The sequence below is a fragment of the Pongo abelii genome, chromosome 19 (assembly GCF_028885655.2).
Source record: "Pongo abelii isolate AG06213 chromosome 19, NHGRI_mPonAbe1-v2.0_pri, whole genome shotgun sequence".
NCBI lineage: Eukaryota > Metazoa > Chordata > Mammalia > Primates > Hominidae > Pongo > Pongo abelii.
In genome coordinates this window covers 19,592,812-19,620,316 of record NC_072004.2, presented here as the reverse complement: position 1 = coordinate 19,620,316, position 27,505 = coordinate 19,592,812, and the positions used below count along the sequence as shown (strand labels likewise).

The 27,505-nt window shown below is 44.1% G+C and overlaps 2 protein-coding genes and 1 pseudogene across 5 annotated transcripts in view; 2 read left to right on the top strand and 1 right to left on the bottom strand.

Moving 5' to 3' along the window:
- Nucleotides 1-12,077, top strand: part of LOC100434797 (ubiquitin carboxyl-terminal hydrolase 6-like) — a 48,159-nt gene extending 36,082 nt beyond the window's left edge. For all 3 annotated transcript variants that reach the window (XM_063718420.1, XM_063718421.1, XM_054546858.2), the window contains 6 exons: nucleotides 175-295; nucleotides 5,520-5,711; nucleotides 7,700-7,988; nucleotides 9,418-9,854; nucleotides 10,526-10,618; nucleotides 11,754-12,077. In XM_063718420.1, the coding sequence (XP_063574490.1) occupies nucleotides 175-295; nucleotides 5,520-5,711; nucleotides 7,700-7,988; nucleotides 9,418-9,854; nucleotides 10,526-10,618; nucleotides 11,754-11,927 (1,306 nt within the window). In that variant the 3' untranslated portion in view covers nucleotides 11,928-12,077. The remainder of the gene's footprint in view (nucleotides 1-174; nucleotides 296-5,519; nucleotides 5,712-7,699; nucleotides 7,989-9,417; nucleotides 9,855-10,525; nucleotides 10,619-11,753) is intronic.
- Nucleotides 11,752-25,979, top strand: LOC129056793 (signal recognition particle subunit SRP68-like). 2 transcript variants are annotated; one of them, XM_063718423.1, is made up of 7 exons: nucleotides 11,752-12,012; nucleotides 14,071-14,183; nucleotides 18,619-18,797; nucleotides 19,426-19,522; nucleotides 20,860-20,989; nucleotides 23,904-23,979; nucleotides 24,937-25,979. In XM_063718423.1, the coding sequence occupies exons 3-7, from the start codon at nucleotides 18,644-18,646 to the stop codon at nucleotides 24,945-24,947; spliced, it is 468 nt and encodes a 155-aa protein (XP_063574493.1). In that variant the 5' UTR covers nucleotides 11,752-12,012; nucleotides 14,071-14,183; nucleotides 18,619-18,643; the 3' UTR covers nucleotides 24,948-25,979. The 2 variants fall into 2 exon arrangements, with proteins under 2 accessions (XP_063574493.1, XP_063574492.1); XM_063718422.1 differs by lacking the exons at nucleotides 11,752-12,012; nucleotides 24,937-25,979 and adding an exon at nucleotides 24,218-24,673 and having other exon boundaries at nucleotides 12,224-14,183.
- On the bottom strand, nucleotides 17,350-17,889 carry LOC134760606 (protein FAM106C-like; annotated as a pseudogene).
- Nucleotides 25,980-27,505: the final 1,526 nt, after the last annotated feature.

Sequence of the window (27,505 nt, the reverse complement as noted above, 5' to 3'; positions counted from 1 at the left end):
ATAATTATTAATAAGTATCCCTACATTTATCAGAGTCTGAAGTTAGAAGCCCATGACAAACTGTGAGGCCCAAGAGGAAAGCAGAAAAGTAGGAAGGGAGAATGTTTTTTATTAAGAAAACTTAAATTCCTTCATAATTATTTCTTCCTCTGTGGATCTTTCCCCCCTTTTTAGATTTTGCAGAGGGTGTAAAATTGATTGTGGGGAAGACAGAGCTTTCATTGGAAATGCCTATATTGCTGTGGATTGGGACCCCACAGCCCTTCACCTCTGCTATCAAATGTCCCAGGAAAGGGTAAGTATTTAGGGCTACCATAAAATGGTGGATTTTATATGGGAAATTTCCCCCAGTGTAACTCTTATGCCATTTCTGTTCTAGACAATTTAAAAACAACCAGAAAAGCCTTCATTGGCATCCTCTATGGCACCTAATATATTGACATGTTTGCTTGAGCTTTTTCATTTTCCAGCTTCTGAAGTTCATTGTATTGGGGCATTGTCTTTGTCCATTTTGTGTTGCTATAACAGAGTACGTGAGGCTGGTAAATTATAAAGAAAGGAGGTTTACTTAGCTTACTGTTCCGCAGCCTGGGAGGTTCAAGGACATGGTCCTGGCTTCTGGCAAAGGCTTCTGTGCTGCATCATAACATGGCAGAGAAGATCAAAGGAGAACAGACACAGGCAAGAGGGAGGACCAAACACGAGGAAGATCCTCACTTTCTAACAGCCCGCTGTCTTGGAAACTAAGTTCTCAGAAGAGAACTCACTACTGCAAGAATGGCACCAACCATTTATGAAAGTTTCACCCCTATGACCCAAACACCTCCTACTAGGCCCCACCTCCTAAAAACGCCACATTGGGAATCAAATTTCAACATGCATTTTGGTGGAGACAAATAAACCATATCCAAACTATAGCAGGCATGAAATTTCAAAAATATTAATCAGTGAACCTTGAAACCAAACTGTGTCTGGCCATGGCATATCAATAAGCATCTCTCTGTTAAATATTATTGAAGTTGCAGCATTTGGTAATCACAGTTACTTAGTTCAAATGTGTCCCAGGGCTATAGCTGCTACCTTTAATAGGCATAGTGATCAGAAAAGTTAGAGAAAGGATTGAAATGTTTCAATTTTGGGTACCTAAGAGCACATCTCAATGGCCACTCTTCACACTTCACATTCTTCTATTGTCACTGTCTGGCCAGAGCAATTTTTAAATTTTGAAAATGTTGGTTCAGAAATAATTTTAACTCCATACCTAAAAATGTTTGCCTCAGGCAGTTTTTAATCAACCAAATATTATTTGAAAGGTAAAGACATTAAGAATCTGATAGAGAGGTAAAAGCCACAGAGTCAAAGGAGTTCCTTAAGTCACATGAGGAATTGTAGTGGTTTTTGCATTTTTATGGCTCCCGATAGTTGGAAATTTCCTTTGCTATTTTTTAAAGCATTCCCTTTGGATAAGTTAGTAACAGTAACTGACTTTTCTGTCTTGTTATTCTATGGAGGACTGGGGAAATTACCAATTCTAGACCTAGTTTCCTATTCAGATCCCAAAATATGCCCCACACACCAAGGCTCCTGGGAGCCCTTTCTAGCCAGGAATAAGTATAATTTGTGGGTACTTGTCAAATGAAAGATCACTAGGCTAAAGCTAAAGAAAGCTGAAGAGAAACTAATGTTCTAGATCATGCTCACTAGCAAGGAGGGAAAATTTTACCAGTTGATAGATTCATAAATCTTTGTCAGCACAAAATCTGACAGGGCATTATTCTGACAAGACATTACTGTCAATGATGATAAATTATTTGGCTCTATAAATCTCTTCCCCTTTTTAAGAAATCCAGTGTGCAATCTGAAAAGCTCTTTAGGACATCCTGCTTATAGGAAACGGCCTACGTGACCTGTTAAATCTCACCCTACTTCCACTTTCAGTGATGCACTTAGGATACCATGGAAACGAAGGGCTATTGATGCCTTGCTAGGGAGTGGAGCCATATGCTTAATCTGGGCTCCACTACATGTAGAGTTTCTGCATGTGCTTAGAAAGTCATGTAGACAAAAGAGATACCATGGTTTAAATTGGGATTATTGCCCATATGCTTTATATTTTTTATTCCAGTGATTTCCCTTTTAGGAATTTATCTGAGGGGAGAATACTCTGTCATTACTCCATAATTTGCAGGCAGATATCATCACAGCATTTTTTAGGAGAGTAAAAAGTTATTAACAACTTAAATTTGTCTCACATTAGAGGAATGGTTAAATAAAGCATGGTGTATTCATTGGATAAAATATAATGCGGTTGTTGAAAATGATTACCAGGGGTTTTTGCTAACATTTATGGGAACATACTTATGATATGTGAACTTTTTTTAAAAACAAGACATAAAGTTGCATATACTGGAAATAATACCTTAAGAACAAAAAACCAAACACCGCATATTCTCACTCATAGGTGGGAATTGAACAATGAGAACACATGGACACAGGAAGGGGAACATCACACTTCAGGGACTGTTGTGGGTTGGGGGGAGGGGGGAGGGATAACACTGGGAGATATACCTAATGCTAGATGACGAGTTGGTGGGTGCAGTGCACCAGCATGGCACATGTATACATATGTAACTTACTGCACATTGGGCACATGTACCATAAAACCTAAAGTATAATAATAATAATAATAATAATAATTACAATAAAAGAAAAAAAAAATAATAATACCTTCAATATTGAAAAAAATACTATTTGGGAAAAAGGACAGAAGAAAATCTGCCAATATTTTGACAGTGGTTGCATTTGTATTAAGAATATAAAAGGATCCCCTGCCTTTTTACATTTTTCTCTGCTTTCCAAAATTTCCACATGAATATTATACTAGTAATCAGAAAAAAATAGAGGGACAATCACTCTTATCCTTTTCATTTCTCTCCTGTTTGGACCTCAGATTCCTCAGTAGAAAATTAAACTAGATGCCAGCCTGGGCAATATGATGTCACCCTGTCTTTACAAAAAATGCACAAATTAGCCAGGTGTGGTGGTGTGCACCTATAGTCCCAGCTGCTTGGGAGGCTGAGGTTGGAGGATTGTTTGAGCCCAAGAGATCAAGGCTGCAGTGAGCTGTGATCTCACCAGTGCACTCCGGCCTGGGTAACAAAGCAAGACCCTGTCTCAAAAAAAAAAAAAAAAAAGAAAGAAAATCAAACTAGACAAATTCTTAGGCCTCTCTCTTTTTTTAAATAGTCTTATATGAAAACTATTACTTCATTTCCTGTGTTTTGTGTTAAGACAAGCTTTAAAGCAACTCTGAAAAGAAGAGGGTGCCTATAAGTAATTTATAGAGTGTTTAAACAATAGTAGAGGATCTAAGCATGGATCCCAAGAGGTAAAGGGAATCTTTATCACTTTGGGAAATTTTACTGATAAATAGAAATTATTGTCAGTACAGTCCACAAATATGTTTTTTATCAGCCTTCTTTCCTCCCTGTCTTCATCTAGCACTGTAGCCTGTGTTCCACAGAAAATATAGTCAATAAAAATCAACATTCTTTACTAGCTTACTCTAATTTGTGGTTGGCCATAAAGTATTCCTGGTAGAGATAATAGAGATAATACTTAACTGGCTATGAGAAAGGAAACACTATCGTATATGATACATCCCTTTTTCTACTCATTGCAACAACTATGATACAGCATGTTTGCTTTTGAAGCACATCAGTTTTTTCCTTGAGTGACCAGTTCAAAAGATGATGACAGTTAATATCTTGTTACTACAGAATTTGTACTCAAAAAAGAAGTCTATAACCCAAGCCCAAGCCAGATTTCCCTTTCTAAAAAAAGAATTTTCCTCTAAGTTCCCCTTTTTAAATGAGCTCTTTAGCCTGGATAGTTATACAGTGCTAGAACCTTAACTGCATGATCAAACCCAACCTTGCTAGTTTATAACAGCATTTGACAGCCTCGTGACTCTCATATAGGGAAAAAGTCTCGCCTGAAAAACCCATGCTAAGCTGAATGTCCTGAGCTGTGCCAATTTGTATTCCAGGCAGCCTGAGGTTCCCATCATGAGATTCAGGAAGGGAAATTCATGGAGGAAGTTCACCTCTGGAAGGGAGGAGCAATAAATAGGATGGGTGATGGACATATGTGATGTTTGCCACAGAGAGGCAGTCAGTGTGGGCCTTGTGGTCCGGGCTCTGCTTTGGGACACAAATATACACTGTGTGAAGTTTTATGGTAGCATTCATAACCCTGATGCTTCACCCACCTTCCCATACATTAGAGGGACAAACAGAAGGATCCCAGCACTATGGTTCTTGATTGTTTGTCAGGTAGCAGCCAGGCATGGAGAGGGAAAAATTCTTTCTTTTTTGCTGCACTCTAGATCCTTTCTTCTTTCCTCCTTCTTCATTCTACACCACCCCCAACATACATCCATGCACCCTGCCCATTCTTTGCTCTCTCTCCTTTCTTACACTTAACTCCTTGCTCCACAGCCTAACATGCTGATTAACAGGACCCCAAAGGTTTGGGTGGGTATTAGGGGCCTTCTCAACAAAAGCAGCACACTCTTGAGCTTGTTCTTCCTTTTGTTGTCATCTCAGATAAAAAGGCCCCATGAGGGAGGAGACAGATAATTATAGACTTGGTATTCTGATAACTCTGTGATACATGGGATCAGATGCAAATGAGTTGTACCCTGTGGTGTTTCATGCTCTGCTGTGTTGTCTTCTCATGGTGAGATTTTCTGTGCCCTTATTTCATCCGGCTCTGGTTTCTGTGTTTCACATTATTTCTCCTAGCCTCTGTAAACTCTGCAGCATACTAATAATGCTCTGGCTGTCTGATTAAAAATAAATGGCTTACTATCAGCACCCCTGGCTTGAGGACCAACTCACATGTAATCCCTTATAAGATTCCAAAGTTGTTAAATAAATGCAATTCATTTTGTTTTTGTCATTTTGAAGCATTCAAAAATTTTTCAAGAAAAGCTATGGTCATATAAATAGAAATTTTATCCAGAATGTTACTGATGTAACATTTGTGAATAAAAGTGTAGGTGCTGTATTTGCTCAGACTCTAGTTTGGGTTGTGTTTTCTTTTCCCTTTTTTTTTGAGACAGGGTCTCTCTCTGTCATCTGGGCTGGAGTGCAGTGGCATAATCACAGCTCACTGCAACCTCTGCTCCCAGGCTCAAGCAATCCTCCTGAGTAGCTGGGACTACAGACGTGCGCCACAATGCCCAGCTAATTTTTAGATTTTTCTTTTACAGAGACAGGGTCTCACTCTGTTGGCCAGGCTGGTTTCCAACTCCTGGACTCAAGCAATTCCCCCCACCTCGGCCTCCTAAAGTGCTGGGATTACAGGCCTGAGCCACCATACCCAGCCAGTTGTATTTTCTTTTTCCTTATATAGAGTAAAATAAGGGTGAGTGACCGAGAGGTTGATGCATAGCTATATCACCAGTTTAAATGCCTTCCCACATACCCCTTTCCTCCTGTTCCCTCTACCTACAGGTTGTAGATAAGCATGAAAGTGTGCAGCAGAGTCGGCGAGCGCAAGCCAAGCCCATCAACCTGGACAGCTGTCTCCGTGCTTTCACCAGTGAGGAAGAGCTAGGGGAAAATGACATGTACTACTGTTCCAAGTGTAAGACCCACTGCTTAGCAACACAGAAGCTGGATCTCTGGAAGCTTCCACCCTTCCTGGTATGTTACAGTCCTGCCTCTGAGAGAGCAGGAATCTAGCATAAAAGAAAGAAGACATGAACAAACAAGAGGTTTTGTTATTTTTGAGAATAAGACTTTTCCTGCAGCAGCGTTTAAAACACTTTCTGTACAAGGTTTTTATGTTGAATACAGAGATGAATCTTTCTACAAATATTTGGTAGTTCCTTTTCCTAAAAAGCTTATAACCTAGAAGAAGAGATCAATCATGTAGACCAGTAACTGTAATTCGATGCGATGTGAGAACTGCCACAAGGGGTACAACGTGGTGAATTTGAACTTCAGGAGAGGTTGAACTTCTGGCTCTGTGGAGAGAGGAAGCTTAAGCTAGCCCTTTGTGGACTCTAGAAGAGCAACTGAGCCCGGAGCCCCCAACACCCACTGCACATAGTCATGTGGCTGTGGCACGCTGCTGAGTTGAGTGTGTGTGCACAAGCACACCAGTGCACTAGGGCCTGCGTGTTCTTTTAGATTTAATTTACTTCTGCCTTCTCCCTTCATGGATTAGGAGACTGTCCTTTTGTTTGTCAGGAGAGTTTGAAGTAACAAATCTTCCTATTCATTAAGATCAGTGTAACTGTAAGGTACTGGCATATTTTAATCAGATATTTATATGTATTTTCTTTTTTTTTTTTTTGAGACAGGGTCTCACTATGTCACCCAGGCTGTAGTGCAGTGTTGTAATCTCAGCTCACCACAACCTCCACCTCTTGGGCTCAAGTGATTCTCTTGCCTCAGTCTCCTGAGTAGCTGAGATTACAGGCGCGCACCACTACCACCCGGCTAATTTTTGTACTTTTAGTAGAGATGGGGTTTCACCATGTTGGCCAGGCTGGTCTCGAATTCTTGACCTCAGGTGATCCACCCACCTTGGCCTCCCAAAGTGCTGGAATTACAGGCATGAGCCACCGTGCCCAGCCGTATTTTCTTATTCCATTCATGTCTCTGTCACACTACTCTGTGAAGCTGAATGTAGGTTTTTCTTAGACCAGAACAGCTTCCCAGGAAATGATGCACAAGAAATTAATAACACTGGTTGTCAGCTAGCTCCACAGATAAGAACTAGAGGGAAGGGGCAGGCTTGGGGACAAGGTGGGTGACGGGGAGGGAGAGACCTTTTTTTTTGAGATGGAGTCTCACTCTGTCACCCAGGCTGGAGTGCAGTGGCGAGATCTCAGTTCACTGCAAGCCCCACCTCCCGGGTTCACACCATTCTCCGGCCTTAGCCTCCAGAGTAGCTGGGACTACAGGTGCCTACCACCATGCCTGGCTAATTTTTTGTGTGTTTTTTATTTTTATTTTTTGGTAGAGATGAGGATTCACTGTGTTAGCCAGGATGGTCTCGATCTCCTGACCTCGTGATCCACCCACCTCGGCCTCCCAAAGTGTGGGGATTACAGTTGTGAGCCACCACACCTGGCCGAGGGGGAGACCTTTTAAAAAAACTGAGGTATAATTAACATACAATTAAAAGCATAGATTTTTAATATCCAGTTTGATGAATTTTAACAAGTATATATTTTCATATAATCATCAAATAAAACAAGCAGAGCAGTCATGTAGCCCAGTAACTGCAATTCAGTGTATGTGAGAACTGCCACAAGGGGTACAATGTGGTGAATTTGAACTTCAGGAGAGGTTGAACTTCTGGCTCTGTGGAGAGTGGAAGCTTAGGCTAGCCCTTTGTGGACTCTAGAAGAGCAACTGAGCCTGGAGGCAATACCCACTGTGCAGTCATGTGGCTGTGCCACACTGCTGAGTTGAGTGTGTGTGCACAAGCACACCAGTGCACTGGGGCCTCTGTAGAGGCCTTTATGAAACCATATTTTTGAAGTCTTTAAAAAATAATGAAGAGTAAATGTTGTGTTATATATTCCCAAACATTCACATGTATTTGACTTGTTTTTTCTATGTAAATTTTGTATCTTCAGAATGCTTTAATGCAATGTTTTCTACCTTTGCTTCTCCAGATTATTCACCTTAAGCGATTTCAATTTGTAAATGATCAGTGGATAAAATCACAGAAAATTGTCAAATTTCCTCGGGAAAGTTTTGATCCGAGTGCTTTTTTGGTATCACGAGACCCAGCTCTCTGCCAGCATAAACCATTCACACACCAGGGGGATGAGCTCTCCAAGCCCAGGATTCTGGCAAGAGGGGTGAAGAAAGTGGATGCACAGAGTTCGGCTGGGGAAGAGGACATGCTCCTGAGCAAAAGCCCATGCTCACTCAGCGCTAACATCAGCAGCAGCCCAAAAGGTGAGGCCTGGGGGCCTTATGCAGTTGCTTTCTTGGGACTCCTGTAGGCTACATATGTTTCTCTGTCTTCTGTTCTGGAACATCAGGTTGGTTCAGTGGAAGGAACCTATCTGGAATCAGACCTATCTGTATTTAAGCTATGTAAGTTTTAGCAAGAGATTCAGCCTCCCTGAATCTATTTTCTCATCTGTAAAATGGAGATAATGCCAGGTTTACAGAGTTGAGAGTTTGACACATGGAGAGTAAAGCACTTCACACAGTGCCTGATGTATGGTAAACAGAAATGGTAGCTGCTGTCTTGTCCCCTTATAGTGAAAGTTCTGAGGTTCCCCATCTTTCAGGGGGTCTAGAGGATCAAAACTCTTTTTTTATTTATTTATTTTATTTTTTATTTTTTTGAGACAGGGTCTCACTCTGTCACCCAGGCTGAAGTGAAGTGGTGCAACACAGATGACCGCTTACTGCAGCCTCGACCTCCTGAGGTCAATCAATCCTCCCATCTCAGCCTCCTGAGTAGCTGGGACTACAGGCACGCACCACTGCACCTGGCTAATTTTTGTATTTTTTGTAGAGACGGTGCTTCGCCATGTTTCCCAGGCTGGGCTCGAACTCCTGCACCCAAGTGAACCTCCTGCTTTAGCCTCCTAAAGTGCTGGGATTACAGGTGTGACCCACTGTGCCTGGCCCAAAACTATTTTCATAAAAATACTAAGACAATATGTGCCTTTTCACTTTTATTCTCTCACAGATGCACGATGGTGTAAGAGACAACATGACATGGAATAATATCGTCACTTTGACAGTGAAGTCTGTGCAAATGTATTGTACTTTTTCATGCCTCAGTTTAGTTTCTAATACAGAAAATATTGATAGATAAAATTCACATAAAAGTTCTAAAGGTTCTCAATAATTTTTAAATGTATAAAAGGGGGTAGGGGTAAGAGGCTATAACCAAAAAGTTTAAAGCCTTACAGGATTTTTGTGAGTCATAGAGGTAACAATGGACAGCAAGAAATTCCCAGTACCATGCCTAACAATAGGAAGTTCTCAGTAAATGGTGGTCACATTTTTTGTCTAATTTTACAAAGGGGAGGAATATGTATTTGGAGAACTCCTTACTCTAATAGTTAGATTTTCTTCAACTGAATCTGACATAAATCATCTTTCTGCTATTTTCTGAGTCCCTATAATGTACTGTACATTTTCAGGACATTGTTGCTTATAGGGACTCGGCATTGAAGAAGACAAAAATGTAACTTACTGGCTAACTTACTGGCTACATAATAGGAACTAAAGGGTAGCCAGTCACGACTCCCCTGTCTTTACCTTTGTGTGTACAGTTGTGAAGCTAACCTCAGAGTTAGCATTTGGGGCTGGCTTACTTTGTGGCATTTGGATTTGTGAATCTTTTCTTCTGTCCTGTTCACAGGTTCTCCTTCTTCATCAAGAAAAAGTGGAACCAGCTGTCCCTCCAGCAAAAACAGCAGCCCTAATAGCAGCCCACAGACTTTGGGGAGGAGCAAAGGGAGGCTCCGGCTGCCCCAGATTGGCAGCAAAAATAAACTGTCAAGTAGTAAGAAGAACTTGGATGCCAGCCAAGAGAATGGGGCTGGGCAGATCTGTGAGCTGGCTGATGCCTTGAGCCGAGGGCATATGCAGGGGGACAGCCAACCAGAGCTGATCACTCCTCAGGACCATGAGGTAGCTTTGACCAATGGATTCCTTTATGAGCATGAAGCATGTGGCAATGGCTGTGGCAATGGCTACAGCAATGGTCAGCTTGGAAACCACAGTGAAGAAGACAGCACTGATGACCAAAGAGAAGACACTCATATTAAGCCTATTTATAATCTATATGCAATTTCAGTAAGTGGTTTATTGTACGGTTTTCAGAGAGTGGTCTGTGTTTTGTTCACTTGTCTTCATGTATTCATGAGCAAGTATTTTTCAGGTCCTGCTTATTTCCTAGCATTGAGCTTAGTGATAGACAAAGTTAACATAGAAATCTGGGTTTGCCCAGGTGTGGTGGCTCACACCTGTAATCCCAGCACTTTAGAAGGCTGAGGCAGGAGGATCGCTTGAGCCCAGGAGTTTGAGACCAGCCTGGGCCCCATCTCTACAAATAATTTTAAAATGGAGCGATGTATGGTGGCATATGCCTGTGGTCCCAGCCACTTGGAAGGCTGAGGCAGGAGGATCACCTGAGCCCAGGAGGTCAAGTCTTTAGAGAGTTGTGATCACTCGACTGCACCCCAGCCTGGGTGATAGAGCAAGCCCCTGTCTCAAAATAATAATAATAATAATAATAGTAATTACATTATAAAATGATTGTTTATCCACACAAGACTTGGAGCTTATGACTTTTGTATTTTGCTTTTTGCTTATTTTGGTTTTAGAGAAAGTAAGAGGGTTCTAAAATATTTTCTCAACTGCTGATCATTTACATGATCAGTGTTCTTCTGCTCAGATCCTAGTGCTATATCCTGGCCATAGTACAGTTAACTACTAACATATCTCCACTCTCTTATCTCTTACAGTGCCATTCAGGAATTCTGAGTGGGGGCCATTACGTCACTTATGCCAAAAATCCAAACTGCAAGTGGTACTGCTACAATGACAGCATCTGTGAGGTAAACATTCTCAATCTTTGAATGAAAGTTAAAAACAGAATATCAAGAGAACTGGGGAACATTTGTTGAAATAATGGACTATCTCTTGAATAGGAAATAGATATTTCTTTTAGAATCAATATATAGATGCTGTCAGTATTAAAGGAACAAAAGTGATATGCAGAGTAGGGAATGAAAACATGAGTAGTGAGGAAAAATAAAGTTAGTTGATGGGGCACAGTGGCTCATGCCTGTAATCCCAGCACTTTGGGAGGCTGAGGTAGGCTTAGGAGGTGGATCGCTTGATGTCAGGAGTTCGAGACCAGACTGGCCAAAATGGTGAAACCCCATCTCTACTAAAAATACAAAAATTAGTTGGGCATGTTGGTGCATGCCTGTAATCCCAGCTACTCGGGAGGCTGAGGCAGGAGAATGGCTTGAACCTGGGAGGTGGAGGTTGCAGTGAGCCAAGACTGTACCACTGCACTCCAGCCTGGGCAACAGAGCAAGACTCTGTCTCAAAAAAAAAAAAAAAAAAGGAGTTAGTTAATGCAAAAAGCTCCTATCTTCTAGATTGTTACAATTTGATGGGGTTGGGCTGAGTGCGGTGGCTCACGCCTGTAATCCCAGCACTTTGGGAGGCCAAGGAGGGTGGATCATGAGGTCAGGAGATCAAGACCATCCTGGCTAATATGGTGAAACCCTGTCTCTACTAAAAATACAAAAAATTAGCCAGGTGTGGTGGCACATGCCTGTAGTCCCAGCTACTCAGGAGGTTGAGGCAGGAGAATCACTTGAACACAGGAGGCCGAGATTGCAGTGAGCTGAGATCACACCAGTGCACACCAGCCTGGTGACAGAGTGAGACTCCATCTCAAAAAAATAAATAAATGCATACAAAATAAATAAATAGAATCTGATGGCGTTTTAGGTCATTCTGTTTTGACTTGTCTATGGTGAAAATATTTTCCCCAAAGCAAACATTGGAAATAATGGGGCTCATTTTAAAGGGGCAGGTGTGAGACAGCCAAACTAGTGAGCTTATTGGAAGCAATCAGGTTTAGTAATTACAGAGGGTTGGTCTTCCCTTTCCTGGCAAGGATTTAGAGCCATAATAGCGATGGCTTTTTGTTAAAGGTTTTTCTTGCCCTTTCAGGAATGTCACCCTGATGAAATTGACACCGACTCTGCCTACATTCTTTTCTATGAGCAGCAGGGGATAGACTATGCACAATTTCTGCCAAAGATTGATGGCAAAAAGATGGCAGACACAAGCAGTATGGATGAAGACTTTGAGTCTGATTACAAAAAGTACTGTATGTTACAGTAAAGCTACCACTCTGGCTGCTAGACAGCTTGGTGGTGAGGGAGATGACTCATTGCCAAGCTGTACCTGGCAAAAGTGTCACTGAAAGGCAAGCTAAATGTAGTTATTTTATCCTGTTAGAATACAAATTCTAATTAAAATAGTTAACTTTAAGAGTAGTAATAATTTTATTTTAAAGTCTCATACAAGTTGTCCGATAGAGAACTTTCAGGCAGATCCCACCATTAGCCTGCAAACAAAAGGTTTGGCACCAGCCACCTGGGACCAAATAAGAATTCAATTGTGCTTGTCCAGATATGAACAAATATGTAGTGAGTATAGAGTTTACCAATAATCATAACAAATATTAAAGATTTCCTTGGAGTCAAAGTAAAAAACAAAAAATTGTAATGTTGTCTAGGGATGACATGATATGCTACCTCCTTCTTCCTGGAGTTTATTCCATTATATTGACAAGATGGAGAAAGCCAGATCATGAAGGTGTGCAAATGATTCTTACGGCACGGGCGAGGATTTTTCAATTTATTTTTTAAAGTTTCCATACCCTTTCTTTGTCTTTCTTGCTTTTTGTTTTTGCCATTGTGTTTATGTTTGAGGCACAACCAGTCATTGGTGGCAGGGGCATAGAGTGATCAGTCTGAAAGGGAGGCTCTCTTAAGAGCTATGTGCCTTCCACCTAGAGGGAGACCCAGTAGAAAGAAAAACATCCTGGGAAATCCAGCTACCATGGCCCTCCCAGTGGAGGCATCTTACATTTAGGATACTTCAAGTATCCTCAGAATGTATCCTCAGAAATGTATTCTACACCCCCGGCCCCGCCCATGCTGAGGGAAGGGGAGCAGTTGCCAATATTTGCAGCATCTTCACGTGCACATGTTGCAACAAGAGCTTCTGGGAAAGTAAGCGGCATCAGAGCTAGATCACGTTTCGCAATTAGTGGTTGTTCTTTTCTGTGTTTATTTTGCACTTTAAAAAAGAGAGAACACATGCAAATGAACTTGCTTGTGTGTATTTGGTGGCTCTAAGGGCTATAAATTACAAACAAAACACGTCCCAGACATTAGGAGTTCATAAGTATATTTAATGAAATTGGTGGTTTTAGGAAGTCAACTTTAGTTTTGCTTTGTTTGCATGTTCACTAATTTTTTTATTTTGATATTTGCCTTTTTTTTAAATTTTACAGTAGTCATTGAAAGTTATGTTTCTTTGTTTACTTCATTTTTGCTCTAATTATTCAAGACTGGAACAAAAGTATAAATACTATTTATTTCAGGTAGAGTTTTTTTCGTGTAGTTTTTTAATACATACTTGAAGGAAATGTTTCACCTTATTTTTGGCCTTTGTTTATTCATTTAGACCTTGCAAGTTGATTCTCATTAACTGTCAGATTCCACTACCCTTTCTTCCTCATAGGTAGTAATTACCAGTGTAACTAAGCATTTGCGTTCTGATATCTGAGCCCAGTAACTATGAATATCTAGTTCTCAGAGCATTTGGAAAGGTTATCTGAAATGGCTACCTAAATTGAAATCCTTTTCAGAAAAAATATAATTGCAAGTAGGTAGGAGTGGCCTAAATTGTCTAATGTAATAAAGTCAGACAAAATGCATACTTTATAGTTTCAAGATTTTCAGTATATAAAATCTGTCCATTCCTACCTGGACATGTCCCATTAAAAAGTGGAAGATTTTAAATAATTTCTTTACAGTTGCTTTATTTAAGCAGGTAGCACAATCTACTAATGTTGTTTGATCTGTGTTTGTTATACTGGTTGTAATTAATTTTTTTAATTCATGAACTAGCTGAAAATATATTAAATTAACTATTAACTACATTCATCTTGTAAATTACTGTATAAAACTTGTTGACAATGCACTGGCTTTAGAAAGATGTTAATGTACATAAATAGAATGTGAATAAAATAGTGTTGATGTACTGAAATATGAACTGTATAAAAAGTATTGGTAATTGTATATGGGTGTACCTGTTTATCTGTAACTGTTATCCAAACGAATTAAATACTGTGGATGCCTCTATGTGCTGTTTTTCCTCATACAAGTAAACACAGAAAGTCAAATTCTTCAGCCTCCCTCTCTGTGATCCTGTTTTAATTCTCCTACTTGAATAATTTCTTTCTGACTTACAGAGGGGATGCTTCATCTCTGAGGTTGGAAACTCTGTAGAGCAGGATTCCCCAACTCCTGGGCTACAGACCAGTACCGTCCATGGCCTGTTAGGAACCGGGCTGCACAGCAGGAGGTGAGCGGTGAGCTGTATTTATAGCCACTCCCCCTTGCTCTCATTACCACCTGAGCTCTGCCTCCTGTTAGATCAGCAGCAGCATGTCATTCTCACAGGAGAATGAACCCTATTGTGAACTGCATGTGCTAGCAATCTAGGTTGTGTGCTCCTTATGAGAATCTAATGCCTGATGATTTGAGGTGGAACAGTTTTATCCTGAAACCATTCCCCCATCCCCCCAGTCCGTGGAAAAATTGTCTTCCACAATACCAGTCCCTGGTGCCAAAAAGGTTGGCAACCACTGATGTAGAACAAGATCCCTACAGTGGGTACTACCCTACAGAGGTACTACTACAGAGGGTAGAACAAGATCCCTCCAGTGACCAGGTGACTTTAAACATGGCTCACATCCCTTTTAGAAAGTTATGGCAGGGAAGCAAGTAGAGAGCAGGTGGTAAACTGAGGATTGGTGACTACATCGGTACCTACAGTGGGTCCTACAGTCATTTTTGTGCAGATCAGGAGATGAGGTGAAGAGAAGGAAAGCTTCTCATTTGCACAATGCCTTGAAATGACCCTAGGTTTCTAGGGGGCACCGAGAAACCAGAGATGTCCCTTGTCTGTCTGGGAGATCCAAGGGGACAGTTGGCAGTGTTGAGAAGAGATGAACGTGACAGCTGTAGGTCCTTCACCCTCAGCTTCTATTTCTTCACCTATAAAATTAAAATACCGAACACTCAGGCTTGTAAGAATTAAATGAGAAGGACACAAATGCCTGGCACAGTTGCTTGATAAGTGCTCAATCCAACGATACTCAATCCTATTTTACAAAAAGGGTTTTTTTTGTTTGTTTTGTTGTTTGTTGTTTTACCTCCTTGCTATACTGATGCTAAAAGAGTTTAATAGTCCTCTGTTCACATTTTCCAAAAACAAGAATACACATTAAAAATGTATAAAATGGGCCAGACCCAGTGGCTTATGCCTGTAATCCCAGCACTTTGGAAGGCCAAGGCAGGCAGATCACCTAAGGCTGAGAGTTCCAGACCAGCCTGACCAACATGGAGAAACCCCGTCTCTACTAAAAATACAAAATTAGCCGGGCATGGTGGTGCATGCCTGTAAACCCAGCTACTTGGGAGGCTGAGGCAGGAGAATTGCTTGAACCTGGGAGAATTACTTGAACCCAGGAGACAGAGGTTGCAGTGAGCTGAGATCACGCCATTGCACTCCAGCCTGGGCAACAAGAGCGAAACTCTGTCTCAAAAAAAAAAATATATATATATATAATATATATAAAATGAAACATGTTGAATCAGCAGCAGTGGCAGCTTGTTTAAGGAAAGGAACAAACAGAAAATGAGTACAGAAAGTCAAAAAATGAAGCACAACTCTTTTAAGTGCCAGTCTGTTTTTAGGTTTCTTTCCTTCTTTTTTTTTTAGATAGAGACAGGGTCTCTGTTGCCCAGGCTGGAATGCAGTGAGGTAATCATGGCTCACTGCAGCCTTGACCTCCCAGGCTCAAGCAATCCTTCCACCTCAGCCTCCCCAGTAGCTGGGACCACAGATGTGCACCATCACACCCAGCTAATTTGTGTATTTTTTGTAGAGATGGGGTTTCACCATGTTGCCCAGGCTGGTCTTGAACTCCTCGGCTCAAGCTATCTGCCCACCTCAGCTTCCCAAAGTGCAGTGATTACAAGTGTGAGCTGCCATGGCTGGCCACAGCTGTCTTTTAAAAAGCTAAAAATGGGCTGGTTCAAGACCAGTCTGAGCAATATGGCGAGACCTCATTTCTACTAAAAAAAAAAAAAAAAAATCAGCTGGGTGTGATGGCCCGTGCCTGTAGTCACCCCAGCTACTCAGGAGGCTGAGGTGGGAGGATCGCTTGAACCCAGAAGGTTGAGGTTGCAGTGAGCCTCGATTGTGCCACTGCACTCCAGCCTGGGTGACAGTGAGACCTTGTCTCAAAAAGCCTCAGAAGGAGCGGCCTAGGGAGGTGGGCAAGCATTTCGTTTCTAGTTTCTGAACGGCCCTGTGCATTGAGAGAGGTCTTCGACCTCCCAGCCTCTCTGGCTGAAGGTGGCGATTCTGCATGGAGTCTCTCCACCACTTGGTGGCACTGCTCACAGTGACTTTTTACTTCTAAACACCATTGAATTGGAGCAAGTAGATGATTTGCCACATTTTTCCCAGCTAGTTTGGAGGCTGAATATAGAATTTTACTGAGACACACCAGAATGTGTAAGTTGGGGAGCAGCGATCCCAGTTTCCGTTGATAATGTGCCAACAGCTTCCTTAGTATTGAAATCACAAAGTCAGAAATGCACACACCTCTATGATCAGAGATCCATACAGGAGAGAGCAACAAAAAGAGGCCTTTTAAGTTTGCCAGACTTCCTGACCAGTGGGAAGCAAGAGAGTAGATAAGTGTGCAACAGTCACAAACCCAGGCCTATAAGAACCTAGTTGGGAATAGAATGTAAGAGAACGGGGAGCGATGGGGACTCTAGCGTGTTCTAGGCACATGCCCATCTAAAGGCTCCATGTGACTGTTGCCCTGCGGGAATGTGGGCCCCAGTGTTCACCAAACCTTTTTTTTTCCCCCCCCATGAAGAGAAGCCAGAAACCCAGATATTAATACAAAGTATCCAGTTTAGAAGTGCTGGTAAATTTTTTTAATTTTGAACATTGTGCTGCCCAAAGAAGGTATCTGCAAGCCAGGTACAAACCAGCAGTTCACGCCCTCTGGTGAGCAGAAAGGTCATAGATTTTGAGCCCATTATGTCGGAGGTCAAATTTTAGTTCTGCTGTTGCAACAGCTGTAAACCAAAGTTTTCAGATTTCTAATGCCCAATGAAAATACCACTTTATTTCCAAAGGTTATTAAAAGGAATAGTTCATGTATGTAAGCAGGCACAGAGCTTGCCACCTATTAGGTACTCAAAAGCATTCTTCCTTCACTTAAGGAAACAATACAGGCATAATACAACAATAATGTTATGATCAAGTTGATCATCAGGAGGCATACACCCAAACAATAGGGGAGTGAGCACCTATCACGTACAGAGCTCTCTGCTAGGTTGTCTGGGGGCAGCAGTTCCCAACCTGGCAATTCATCGGCATCATCGGAATCAGCCAGCAGCTTGTAGGATATGCTGAGTCCAGAGTCCTGCCCATATTACACTTAATGTTCTGTGCCTGTTACACCCAGATTTATGAGATCCTCCTGTCCCACGCAGTCCGAGAATCTGCATTCTAATAAGTTCCTCAGAGGAAGCTCTTTTGCAGCCCATTTGCACTGGTCTGTGGGTTGGTCATTTATGGAAACCACTGCTCCAGGGAATGAATCATTATTTCCCATCTCATTAGGGAAAGATGATATGCATATGCACACATGTAAGGAGGAGTGACAGTAATGAGCCAAAAGCTCTGTAGACATAATTGCCTCTGATGAAGTGCTGACTGATGACATCAGACAGTAGGATATTGACAGTGTACCCCGGGGAAAGCTAAATGCAAAAGGGAAGCGAACAGCCTCATGAAGTGAGATCAGGATTACAGGGTCAGAAATGTGGAGAGGGTGATTCAGATGGACAAAGGAGCAGAGGCAGGATTCAAGTGATGCATTTCAGAGGCAGTGCACCCTGTTTGTGCCAAGTGGAAGGTGCACGAGGAACATAGTAGACGGTAACAGGAAGGCAGGAGCTGCGAAGGCCTTTGAAGGTCAGGCCAGTTGTAATAAAAGTATTTCACATTGTCGGGTATCTTGGGATGGTTGCCAAACATTTTTCTATGGTTTGCATAAATACATATCTATTTTATGTATTTATTTATTTTATGTATTTATTTTATTTTATTTATTTATTTATTTATTTTGAGACGGAGTTTTGCTCTTGTTGCCCAGGCTGGAGTGCAATGGAGCAATCCCAGCTCACTACAACCTCCGCCTCTCAGGTTCAAGCAATTCTCCTGCCTCAGCCTCCTGAGTAGCTGGGATTACAGGCATGAGCCACCACGCCCAGCTAATTTTGTATTTTTAGTAGAGATGGGGTTTCTCCATGTTGGTCAGGCTCGTCTTGAACTCCCAGCCTCAGGTGATCCACCCATCTTGGCCTCCCAATGTGCTGGGATTACAGGCATGAGTCACTGCACCTGGCCTATTTTAGTTTTTTTTTGAGACGGAGTTTCACTCTTGTCGCCCAGGCTGCAGTGAAGTGGCACTATCTTGGCTCACTGAAACCTCCACCTCCCAGATTCAAGTGATTCTCCTGCCTCAGCCTGCCAAGTAGTTGGGATTACAGGGTCCCTTGAAGCCCAGGCCAAATGGCCCTGCTGTGGCCTTGCCCCAACTCGTCCCCCCACTTCCTCTGGGTCGGCCCCAGCTCGTAGTCCAGTCCTCCCAGTTCCTCTGCTTCTCTGAGTATAACTTGAGCTGACTTGTGATGCATTCCAGCTACCTGACTTACATCAAGCTGTCAATGGCAATCAAGCGTAATGAGAGCATGGCCAAAGGTCTGCACAGGGCTCTGCTGCAGCAGCATCCAGAGGATGACAGCAAGTGCTCCCCCCGGCCCCAGGACCTGATCCGGCTTTATGACATCATCTTACAGCTGACCCTTGAGGACCAGGAAGGCAAGGGCCTGTCGTTTTCCTTTGCCTGTGTCAGACACAAAATGACTTAACTTTGTATCATGGAAGGGCTATGACAAGCAGAACCTATTAGTAGCTGGGAAAAGACAAACGTCTTACACCAGTTCCACAGTCTGTGAGCCCCTACCTCTCAGACATGCTGATCTGCAGAGAATAGTGACCCCAGATCATCACTGAGCACTTCACCTATGTAAGATGCTCCCAGGTGCCATAGAGCATCTGAGACCTGAATCCATGCCATCTCGGCCCCCAGGGAGTTTGTCAGTCAGTAGGACTGTGAGACACACACAGTCAAGGCATCTGAGTAGATGCTAAGCAAAATAAAAGCTCAGAGCTGGAACAGATCCCTTCCAGCTAAGATGGGCCAAGAAGTCTCTGAAGGCGGGTGAGCTATGAGTTGAGTTGTAAAGGGCAAATATGTTTCCAAGATGAGAGGGGAATGGAGGTGACAGCAGGTGTGGCTGCTGCCAGGTCACTTCACAGGCTTTTCCCCATTGTATTGATCTCGGGCTTTTTTTTCTTACCATTGTCTGTTCTTACAAGGTCTTCTGTGAAAAATTCAACCTAAGATCTACTCTTCATGAATTTTCTTGTTGCATCTGTTGTACAGAATCTTGTGGAATTGCTCCAGCTTCCTGGTTTAGAGGAAGACAAAGTCTTCCAGAAAGAGATAGGCCTCTCAAGATTCTGGTGTTCGAAGCTTACAGGTAACGTCCCATGGGATGGGCAGAGTTTTCCTCTGCCTCCCAGGTTCTGTAAGCATTTGGAGCATGACCCAGCCCATAGCAGATGGGATCATTGGTCTTGAGTGTATGGTTACCTTGCCTGTGATCAGAGGAAGGTCAGCCCAGCATGTTCAAGGGGAGTTTCTAAAGGCTGTGGTCAGTAGTGGCCAGTGATGATGACTGCCCTTTGGCCATGTTGGAGGAGTGGAGCACACACGTTAAACTTGGCTTCCTCACTGGGTGTGGTGGCTCACGCTTGTAATCCCAGCACTTTGGGAGGCAAAGGCAGGTGGATCACCTGAGGTCGGGAGTTTGAGACCAGCCTGACTGACATGGAGAAACTCTGTCTGTATTAAAAATACAAAATTAGCCGGGCATGGTGGTGCATGCCTGTAAACCCAGCTACTCAGGAGGCTGAGGCAGAAGAATAGCTTGAACCTGGGAGGCAGAGGTTGCGGTGAGCCAAGATCGCACCATTGCACTCCAGCCTGGGTGACAAGAGTGAAACTCCATCTCAAAAAAAAAACAGAAAACAAAAAACTTGTCTTCCTCTACTTGCCTCCTCCCTCCCAGGGTAAAGGGGCACGCCTTGAAAGGGTGTTAATTAGCAGAACCAGTGTGGCCAGTTCAAGGAACTTGAACTAACTCGGGATAAAGCTAAACTCAGTTTCTTAAATGACTTGTATCATTTGGAACTCGGAAGTGGGCTGGGTAGCACGATGGGGCCCAGCCGGGACGGAAGGCAGAGCCCCATGCATTCTTGCCCTTCCTCGTCTGGCCCTCACACGCCAGTGTGCTCTGGCGCTCCAGCGTGCCCTGTCTTCACTGCATGGCCCCTTTTGTCCTGTCAGGGACCCGCAGCGCTCAGGCTCTGCTGAGCCCAGGAGAGGAATTTGACTCAGGAAGAACCTTCTGTGAGTTTTGTTGTTGGAAAGCGATGAGCAGAGATGAATGATTGTGACTTGGGTGTGTGGATGGGGATGGGATTTCTGTTTGAGTTGGGCAGCGTTCTTCCTTCCGTCCTGTCCCTGGTCTCACCATGCTCCTTCTGGGAACTGTTCCTCCTCTGCAGAGTCAGCCAGTGAGTAAAAAACCGTGGCTCAGTGTTGGGCCTACCTGGGCATCTCTGATTGCTGGGAAGCATCTCTGCAGGGTAGCCTACAAATCTGAAAGCTTCCCATGAAGTGGGCTCCCATGCGGTGACCCCACATTAAGAAATCTGTTTCCAAATGTGAAATTTTGCCTAAACTGCAAGGAAAGCCTTGGTCTTTGGTAATTGCAGCTTTAGAATTTTGTGGCTCTTTTCCCCTCCCCATCAGGTGTTTTTTCATTGCTCAGTCCTATGCGCTGGTGAAGAAGTGGAGCGAAGCACTTGTCCTGCATGATAGCATCCTGAAATATGCAGATGAAGTAAATTCTGATGCTGGCACCTTCAAGAACAGCCTAAAGGTGAGAGGTTGGCCTCTCCTTGTTTGTAAGCCCTGGCAGGTTATGGAGTTGGCTGTGGAGGAGCCGTGAGGGTACAACAGCTGGGCTCCACCTCAGGCTGGTCCTCCCTGGCTGCGCATGGGACCTGGTGTGGCCCTGACTGCCCAGGAGCTGCAGGCTGTGTCACTCATGGCTGTGCTCCAGGCCTGAGGAGGATTTAGGTATGAAGAAGAGAAGGCATTTTTCTGATTTCAAAGAAACAAAAACCTCCACAGGAAAACCTGAAGTACTGCTCTCAGACTTGACTACACGTTGAAATCTCTTAGGAAGATTTTTTTCAAGGTAGATGTCTGGGTGGCACCCCCAGAGATTGTGGTTCTAATCAGTGTAAGGGATCTGAAGTGGGCATTGGGACTTTGAAAGGCCCCTTAATGATTCTGGCATGCAACAAAGTGAGAAGCACCGGTGCAGCCATCCTGTAGGGCGTGTGCAAGACCAGCAGCAGCGGCGGGGACCTGGCTAGGAATGCAGCCTCTCAGCTCCCACCTGGAACCTTCTGCTTGTTTTTTTTCTTTCTTTCTTTCTTGAGACAGGGTCTCGCTCTGTCACTGAGGCTGGAATGCAAGTGGCACCATCATAGTTCACTGCAGCCTTGAACTCCTGGGCTCAAGTGACCCTCCCACCTCAGCCTCCTGAGTAGCTGAGACTACAGGCATGAGCCACCATGCCCGGCCAATTTTTATTTTTTTGTAGAGATGGGGGTCTCACTATGTTGCCCAGGCTGGCCTTGAACTTCTGGCCTCAAGCAGTCCTCCTGCCTCTGCCTCCCAAAACCTTGAGATTGGAGACATGAGCCACCATGCTGGCCAGTATCTGCATTTTAACAAGATCCCCAGGCCATTTGGGGGTCCATTAAAGCTAAGGAAATGCTTGATCTAAAGTACAGCCACAGGGCTGGATGCGGTGGCTCGTGCCTGTAATCCCAGCAGTTTGGGAAGCTGAGGTGGGCAGATCGCTTGAGGTAAGGAGTTCAAGACCAGGTTGGGCAACATGGCGAAACCCTGTCTCTACAAAAATAAAAAAAATTAGCCAGGCGTGGTGGTGCACACCTGTAATCCCAGCTACTTGGGAAGCTGAGGCAGGAGACTCACTTGAACCTGGGATGCGGAGGTTGCAGTGAGCCAAGATCACACCACTGCACTCCAGCCTGAGTGACAGAGCGAGACTCCATCTCAAAATAAATAAATAAAGTGCAGCCACGGAAGGCTTGCTTTGCTTTACTTTTTTTTTTTTTTTTAAATGGAGTCTCCGTCTCCCAGGCTAGAGTGCAGTGGCACAATCTCGGCTCACTGCAACCTCTGCCTCCCAGGTTAAAGTGATTGTCCTATCTCAGCCTCCCAAGTAGCTGGGACTACAGGCATGTGCCACCAAGCCTGGCTAAGTTTTGTATTTTTAGTAGAGACAGGGTTTCACCACGTTGGCCAGGCTGGTCTCGGACTCCTGACTTCAAGTGATCAAGCCTCTTGATCCGCCAACCTCAGCCTCCCAAAGTGCTGGGATTACAGGCATGAGCCACCACGCCTGGTGCTTTACTGATTATTGAATGATAACTAACTTCTTAAGCTTGTGGCCTGCTGTGATGATATAGAACTTGTTGCAACATCAGCTTGTCTAAGGAATCCATGTATATTTGACAAGTAGAGACCATTTAGAAAAGCAAGCAGGGGCCAGGCACCGTGGCTCATGCCTGTAATCCCAGCACTGTGGGAGGCTGAGGTGGACTGATCACAAGGTCAGGAGATCGAGACCATCCTGGCTAACACCGTAAAACCCCGTCTCTACTAAAAATGCAAAAAAATTAGCCTGGCATGGTGGCGGGTGCCTGTGGTCCCAGCTACTCGGGAGGCTGAGGCAGGAGAATGGCGTGAACCCAGGAGGCGGAGCTTACAGTGAGCCAAGATTGTGCCACTGCACTCCAGCCTGGGCGACAGAGCAAGGCTCTATCTCAAAAAAAAAAGAAAAAAAAAAGAAAAGCAAGCAAAAGTTCCTGTTGTTGATGGAGTCACACCAGTGTAGGAGCTGCTGGATCCCGTGCAAGCTCAGAGTAGAGAAGAAGCTCTCTGCCTTCAGAGAGCCTGTAGTTTTGTTGTAGCCACAGACTGGCATGCAGGAGCCCACCTATGGATGCAGAAGAAGTAAGAGAGACCCCCAGCAAAGGCAGAGCTAGGAAAGAGCAGAGAGATGTGGGCAGGTGGGGGTGACGGGCATGGCAGCGTCACCACCGTGGAATATCATCTTGGGATGCGGTGCAAACCAGTGTGGACCTGATTTCATGTGCTGAATTGTTTTGTGGGGGAAGTGTCAGAGAATGGAGGCATGATGGATTCTGTGGCATCCAGACCTTCTCAGGTCATTCCCAATATGCCAAGCAAGAGACCGAGGCCAGGAAAATTCATCACCCTCGATGAAGCAGTGGGATGTAATGACTAAGGGCTTATGCCCTTGAGCCAGATGGCCCAGCCCTTTACCCCAGCCCACTGCCACTTGGGGGCATGGCCCGCACATTGCTTAACCTCTCCATGCTTCCATTTTCTCATCTGTAAAATGGGAGTGCAAACTGCCTCAGGATTATTGAGAAGGTTAAGCTAGTGATTATGTAACCAGCTTAGAACAATGCCTGGCACACTGTTTAGTGTATGATGAATTTATTAATATTATCAACATCATCTTTATTTCCAGGCATTGTTACTTAAGCCGTGGCATAGCTTTTCCCATTTGAAACAGACTAGTGTTTTGTTTTGTTCTAATATGGAGAACCATTTAGAAAGTCTAAAGTCCTGTGAAAATACCAGTGGGTTCGCTTAACTCAGGTTAGCTTGGTGTGCTTCTCTGACCTGGCCCTGGCTCAGGAGTACAGGTTTTCTGAATCTTACAGGACCTGCCTGACATGCAAGAGCTCATCACTGAAGTGTGGTCAGAGAAGTGCTCCCTGCAGGCCGCAGCCATCCTTGGTGAGCCCCCTGCCTGGCCTTTGTATCCCCAGACTTCCCTTCCTGCCACTCCCCTTCTGTCTCACACCCCACACTACTGTTTTAAGGTTGAAAGGGTTGTCTCGGTTCATCTGTAAGATGTTCCTGGCCTTTACTTGCACCAGCTGGGCATCAGATCACGTAGAAGCATTTTGAGATGTGCTGTTACACTGGCCCTTCTCCCTGTTACTGTTCTCATGCAACTGTACTGGCTTCACAGGCCGACGGCGTTGGATGTGGGACTGATCTGTTTATCTCCACCACTTCTCAGCACGAGACAGGACTGGCTTCCCCACGTGCTGGCTCCTTTTGCTTTTGGGATGTAGGGGCCGCCTGTGCCATAGGCCTCATTTGTGACTAGTGTGCTATTATAAATCCTTGTTCTTACAAACTTTCAGATGCAAATGACACTCATCAAACAGAGACCTCCTCCTCCCAAGTCAAGGACAATAAGGGAAGTCTGGGCCATGGTTTTTGAGGAATATGAAGCAGGATTAGTAACAAACTAGGAATGCATGCTCATTGTAGAGCAGTGGACCCTAAATTTCTAAGGAAACCCCCCACCTCCCTCCCTTCTCTTACCCAACCTCAAAGCTTCTTGCATAAATCTTCCAAGATGTCAGATCATCCCTGGGAAGAGGGTTGAGGAACCTGTTGCTGTGCAGAGTAGCAGCCATGGGTAAGAGCTCTAACTTGTAACATGGCCAACAGACCTGCACCCCAGTCTTAGCCTGGCCCTCTCTTAGCCTCTCTGGGTTTCAGTGACTCTGACTACAAGGCAGGGATGTGGTAGCCCCTCCTCGTAGGAGGCTGTCGGGATTGAGTGATTGAGGGAGATGGCCCCTGTAAAGCTCTGAATCAAGCAGTCGGCACTCAGGAATGTTCACCAAGGGTGTTCTGTGACTGATGCTACATTCGTCTCTTTGATTTGACTTCCAGCCTCTGGTTGAACGGTTTGAGACATTCTGCCTGGACCCTTCCCTTGTCACCAGGCAAGCCAACCTTGTGCACTTCCCACCAGGCTTCCAGCCCATCCCCTGCAAGCCTGTGTCCTTTGACCTGGCCCTCAGCCACGTGGCTTTCCCACCCCTCGAGGACAAGTTGGAACAGAAGACCAAGAGTGGCCTCACTGGATACATCAAGGGCATCTTTGGATTCAGGAGCTACCCAGGCTCTTCCTCGGGGGTGGAGGAGATCCTGATTCTTAGTCTGTATTGTGAGAAAATCCCAGCAAGTTCCATGATATTAAATCCAGGTCTGCATTGGCCCGGGGCAAGAGTTTAACATCTTTGGCCCTGCATTCCTACAGCTTGTGTCTGTACACATTCTTAAGCAGTGTGTTAGGAGAGCAGCCTGTTGTCTTCTGGTAAACGTGTGCAGAGTCATCCTGTCTCCTGTACCTCCTGGGAGAGGGGCCGCTGCTGTCTGGTGCCCTGTGAGCTGTGATTGATTGCCTTTGGTCAGTAATGCGTTCAGGAGTCCACACCAGGCACAGATGGGGCCTTGAAACGCTTTGTCATGCTTCATGTCATGTCATGTCATGATTTGAAATGAACTCATCCTTGCTGTGAGCATCCAGGATCCCTTGAAAAGTTTATCTGTGACTATGAAACTGGCAACGTCACCCCAGAATTACGGTCAGCCTTATTCCCCTTCACCTCCCAGTGAATGCTAAAAAGTTTCAGACAAGCAGAGAGCTCTATTTTTAGAAGAAATATGTTACACTCAGAAATGATGAAACCAAATCTTATATTAAAAGGCAAAGATGACGGAGACTGTGCCCATTTCTTATGTGCTCTCCCTCATGTCCAGTCCCCGTTCTTTCCTTGGGAGCCTGGTTGTGTGAAGCTGGTGAGGTCTAGTGTAACCTGACTTACCGGCAACTAGGTGAGGCTGATGCTGGATACACATGTTAGAGGCACTATTTATCAGGACTTCCCAATGTGTAATTTTTAGATGCTATTACATTTTAATCCCCTTCATTACCCCCTGTTTTTTCTTAGTCATCCCTTTTCACTTCTATTATAACATCAATAATAGAAGTCACACAAACAATGTAAGAAAGCAAGGAATAAAAGTGATTTAAACATGTACCTGACACTTATGATTCCCTTTGGAAATCAAAACTCACCTGTCACATAGGAAAGAAAATTCACCATGAGAAATGTTGGCTTAGATGTTTTCAGTTTTTGAGCAAACCTGGTGGCTTGAAGAAAAGGCCAACTGGTTAAAAATCCAAGAGCATTGTTTCAGGATGGCATTGTAACCCCCTGAGAGTTCTTGCCTGCTGCCCAGATGGAGCTGATTCATTGAAACAGAGGAATTGCAATAGAGAGAAAGTTTAATTCACACAGAGCTGGCTAAACAGGAGACTGGAGTTTATTACTCAAATTGGTCTCCCTGAAAATTCAGAGACTGGGAATTTTAAGGATAATTTGGTGGGTAGGGGGTCAGGAAGTGGGGAGTGCTGATTGGTCAGGTTGGAGATGAAGTCATAGGGAGTTGGAGATGAAGTCATAGGGAGTTGAAGCTGGCCTCTTGTGCTGAGTCGGTTTCCTGGATGGGGGCCACAAGACCAGATGAGCCAGTTTGGATGGATGGTGCCAGCTGATCCATAAAGTGCAGGGTCTGAGAAATATCTCGAGCACCATTCTTAGGTTTTACAACAGCGATGTCATCCCTAGGAGCAAATGCGAAGGTTCAGAATCTTGGGCCTCTGGCTGCATGACTCCTAAACCATAATTTCAATTCTTGTGGCTAATTTGTTAGTCCTACAAAGGCAGTCTGGTCCCCAGGCAAGAAGGGGGTTTATTTCCAGAAAGTGCTGTTACCATCTTTGTTTCAAAGTTAAACAGTTAAACTGCAAGCTTCTCCCAAAGTTAGTTTGGCTTATTCCCAGGAATGAATAAGGACAGCTTGGAGGTTAGAAGCAAGATGGAGTGGGTTAGGCTAGACCTTTTTCACTCTAATAATCTCACCATTAGAATTTTTGTAAAGGTGGTTTTAAAATGCCACTGTGGGCTTGGCTGTGCCTTTTGTTTTCCCAGTAAGTTGCAGGGAGGGAAGGCTAAGAGCTAGAAAGGATGGTGAGACACAAATCAGACTTCTTGTTAGAATGGTGTGGTGGCTTAGAACCTTGAGATGCTTGCAGAGAGGCCCTGATCCCCTGGGGTTTGTTTTGGGTTGGAGAGCCTCAGGAAGCTGGGTTTTTTTTTTTAATTGAAAGTTTCATCATCTATGCCATATAAATCTAGGACTATCCTCACCCCTCCTTCTGAAAATATAGCACAGATAGGCTGGACACAGTGGCTCACACCTGTAATCCCAGCACTTTGGGAGGCTGAGGCAGGCAGATCACTTGAGGCCAGAAGTTCGAGACCAGCCTGGGCAACATGGCAAGACCTTGTCTCTACCAAAAAAACTTTTTTAAAAGAAAAATATATATAGCACAGATGACTGGTCTCAGGTTGAGGTCCTGGGTTTTGATCAGGTCAGTGTCCCTGCGGGC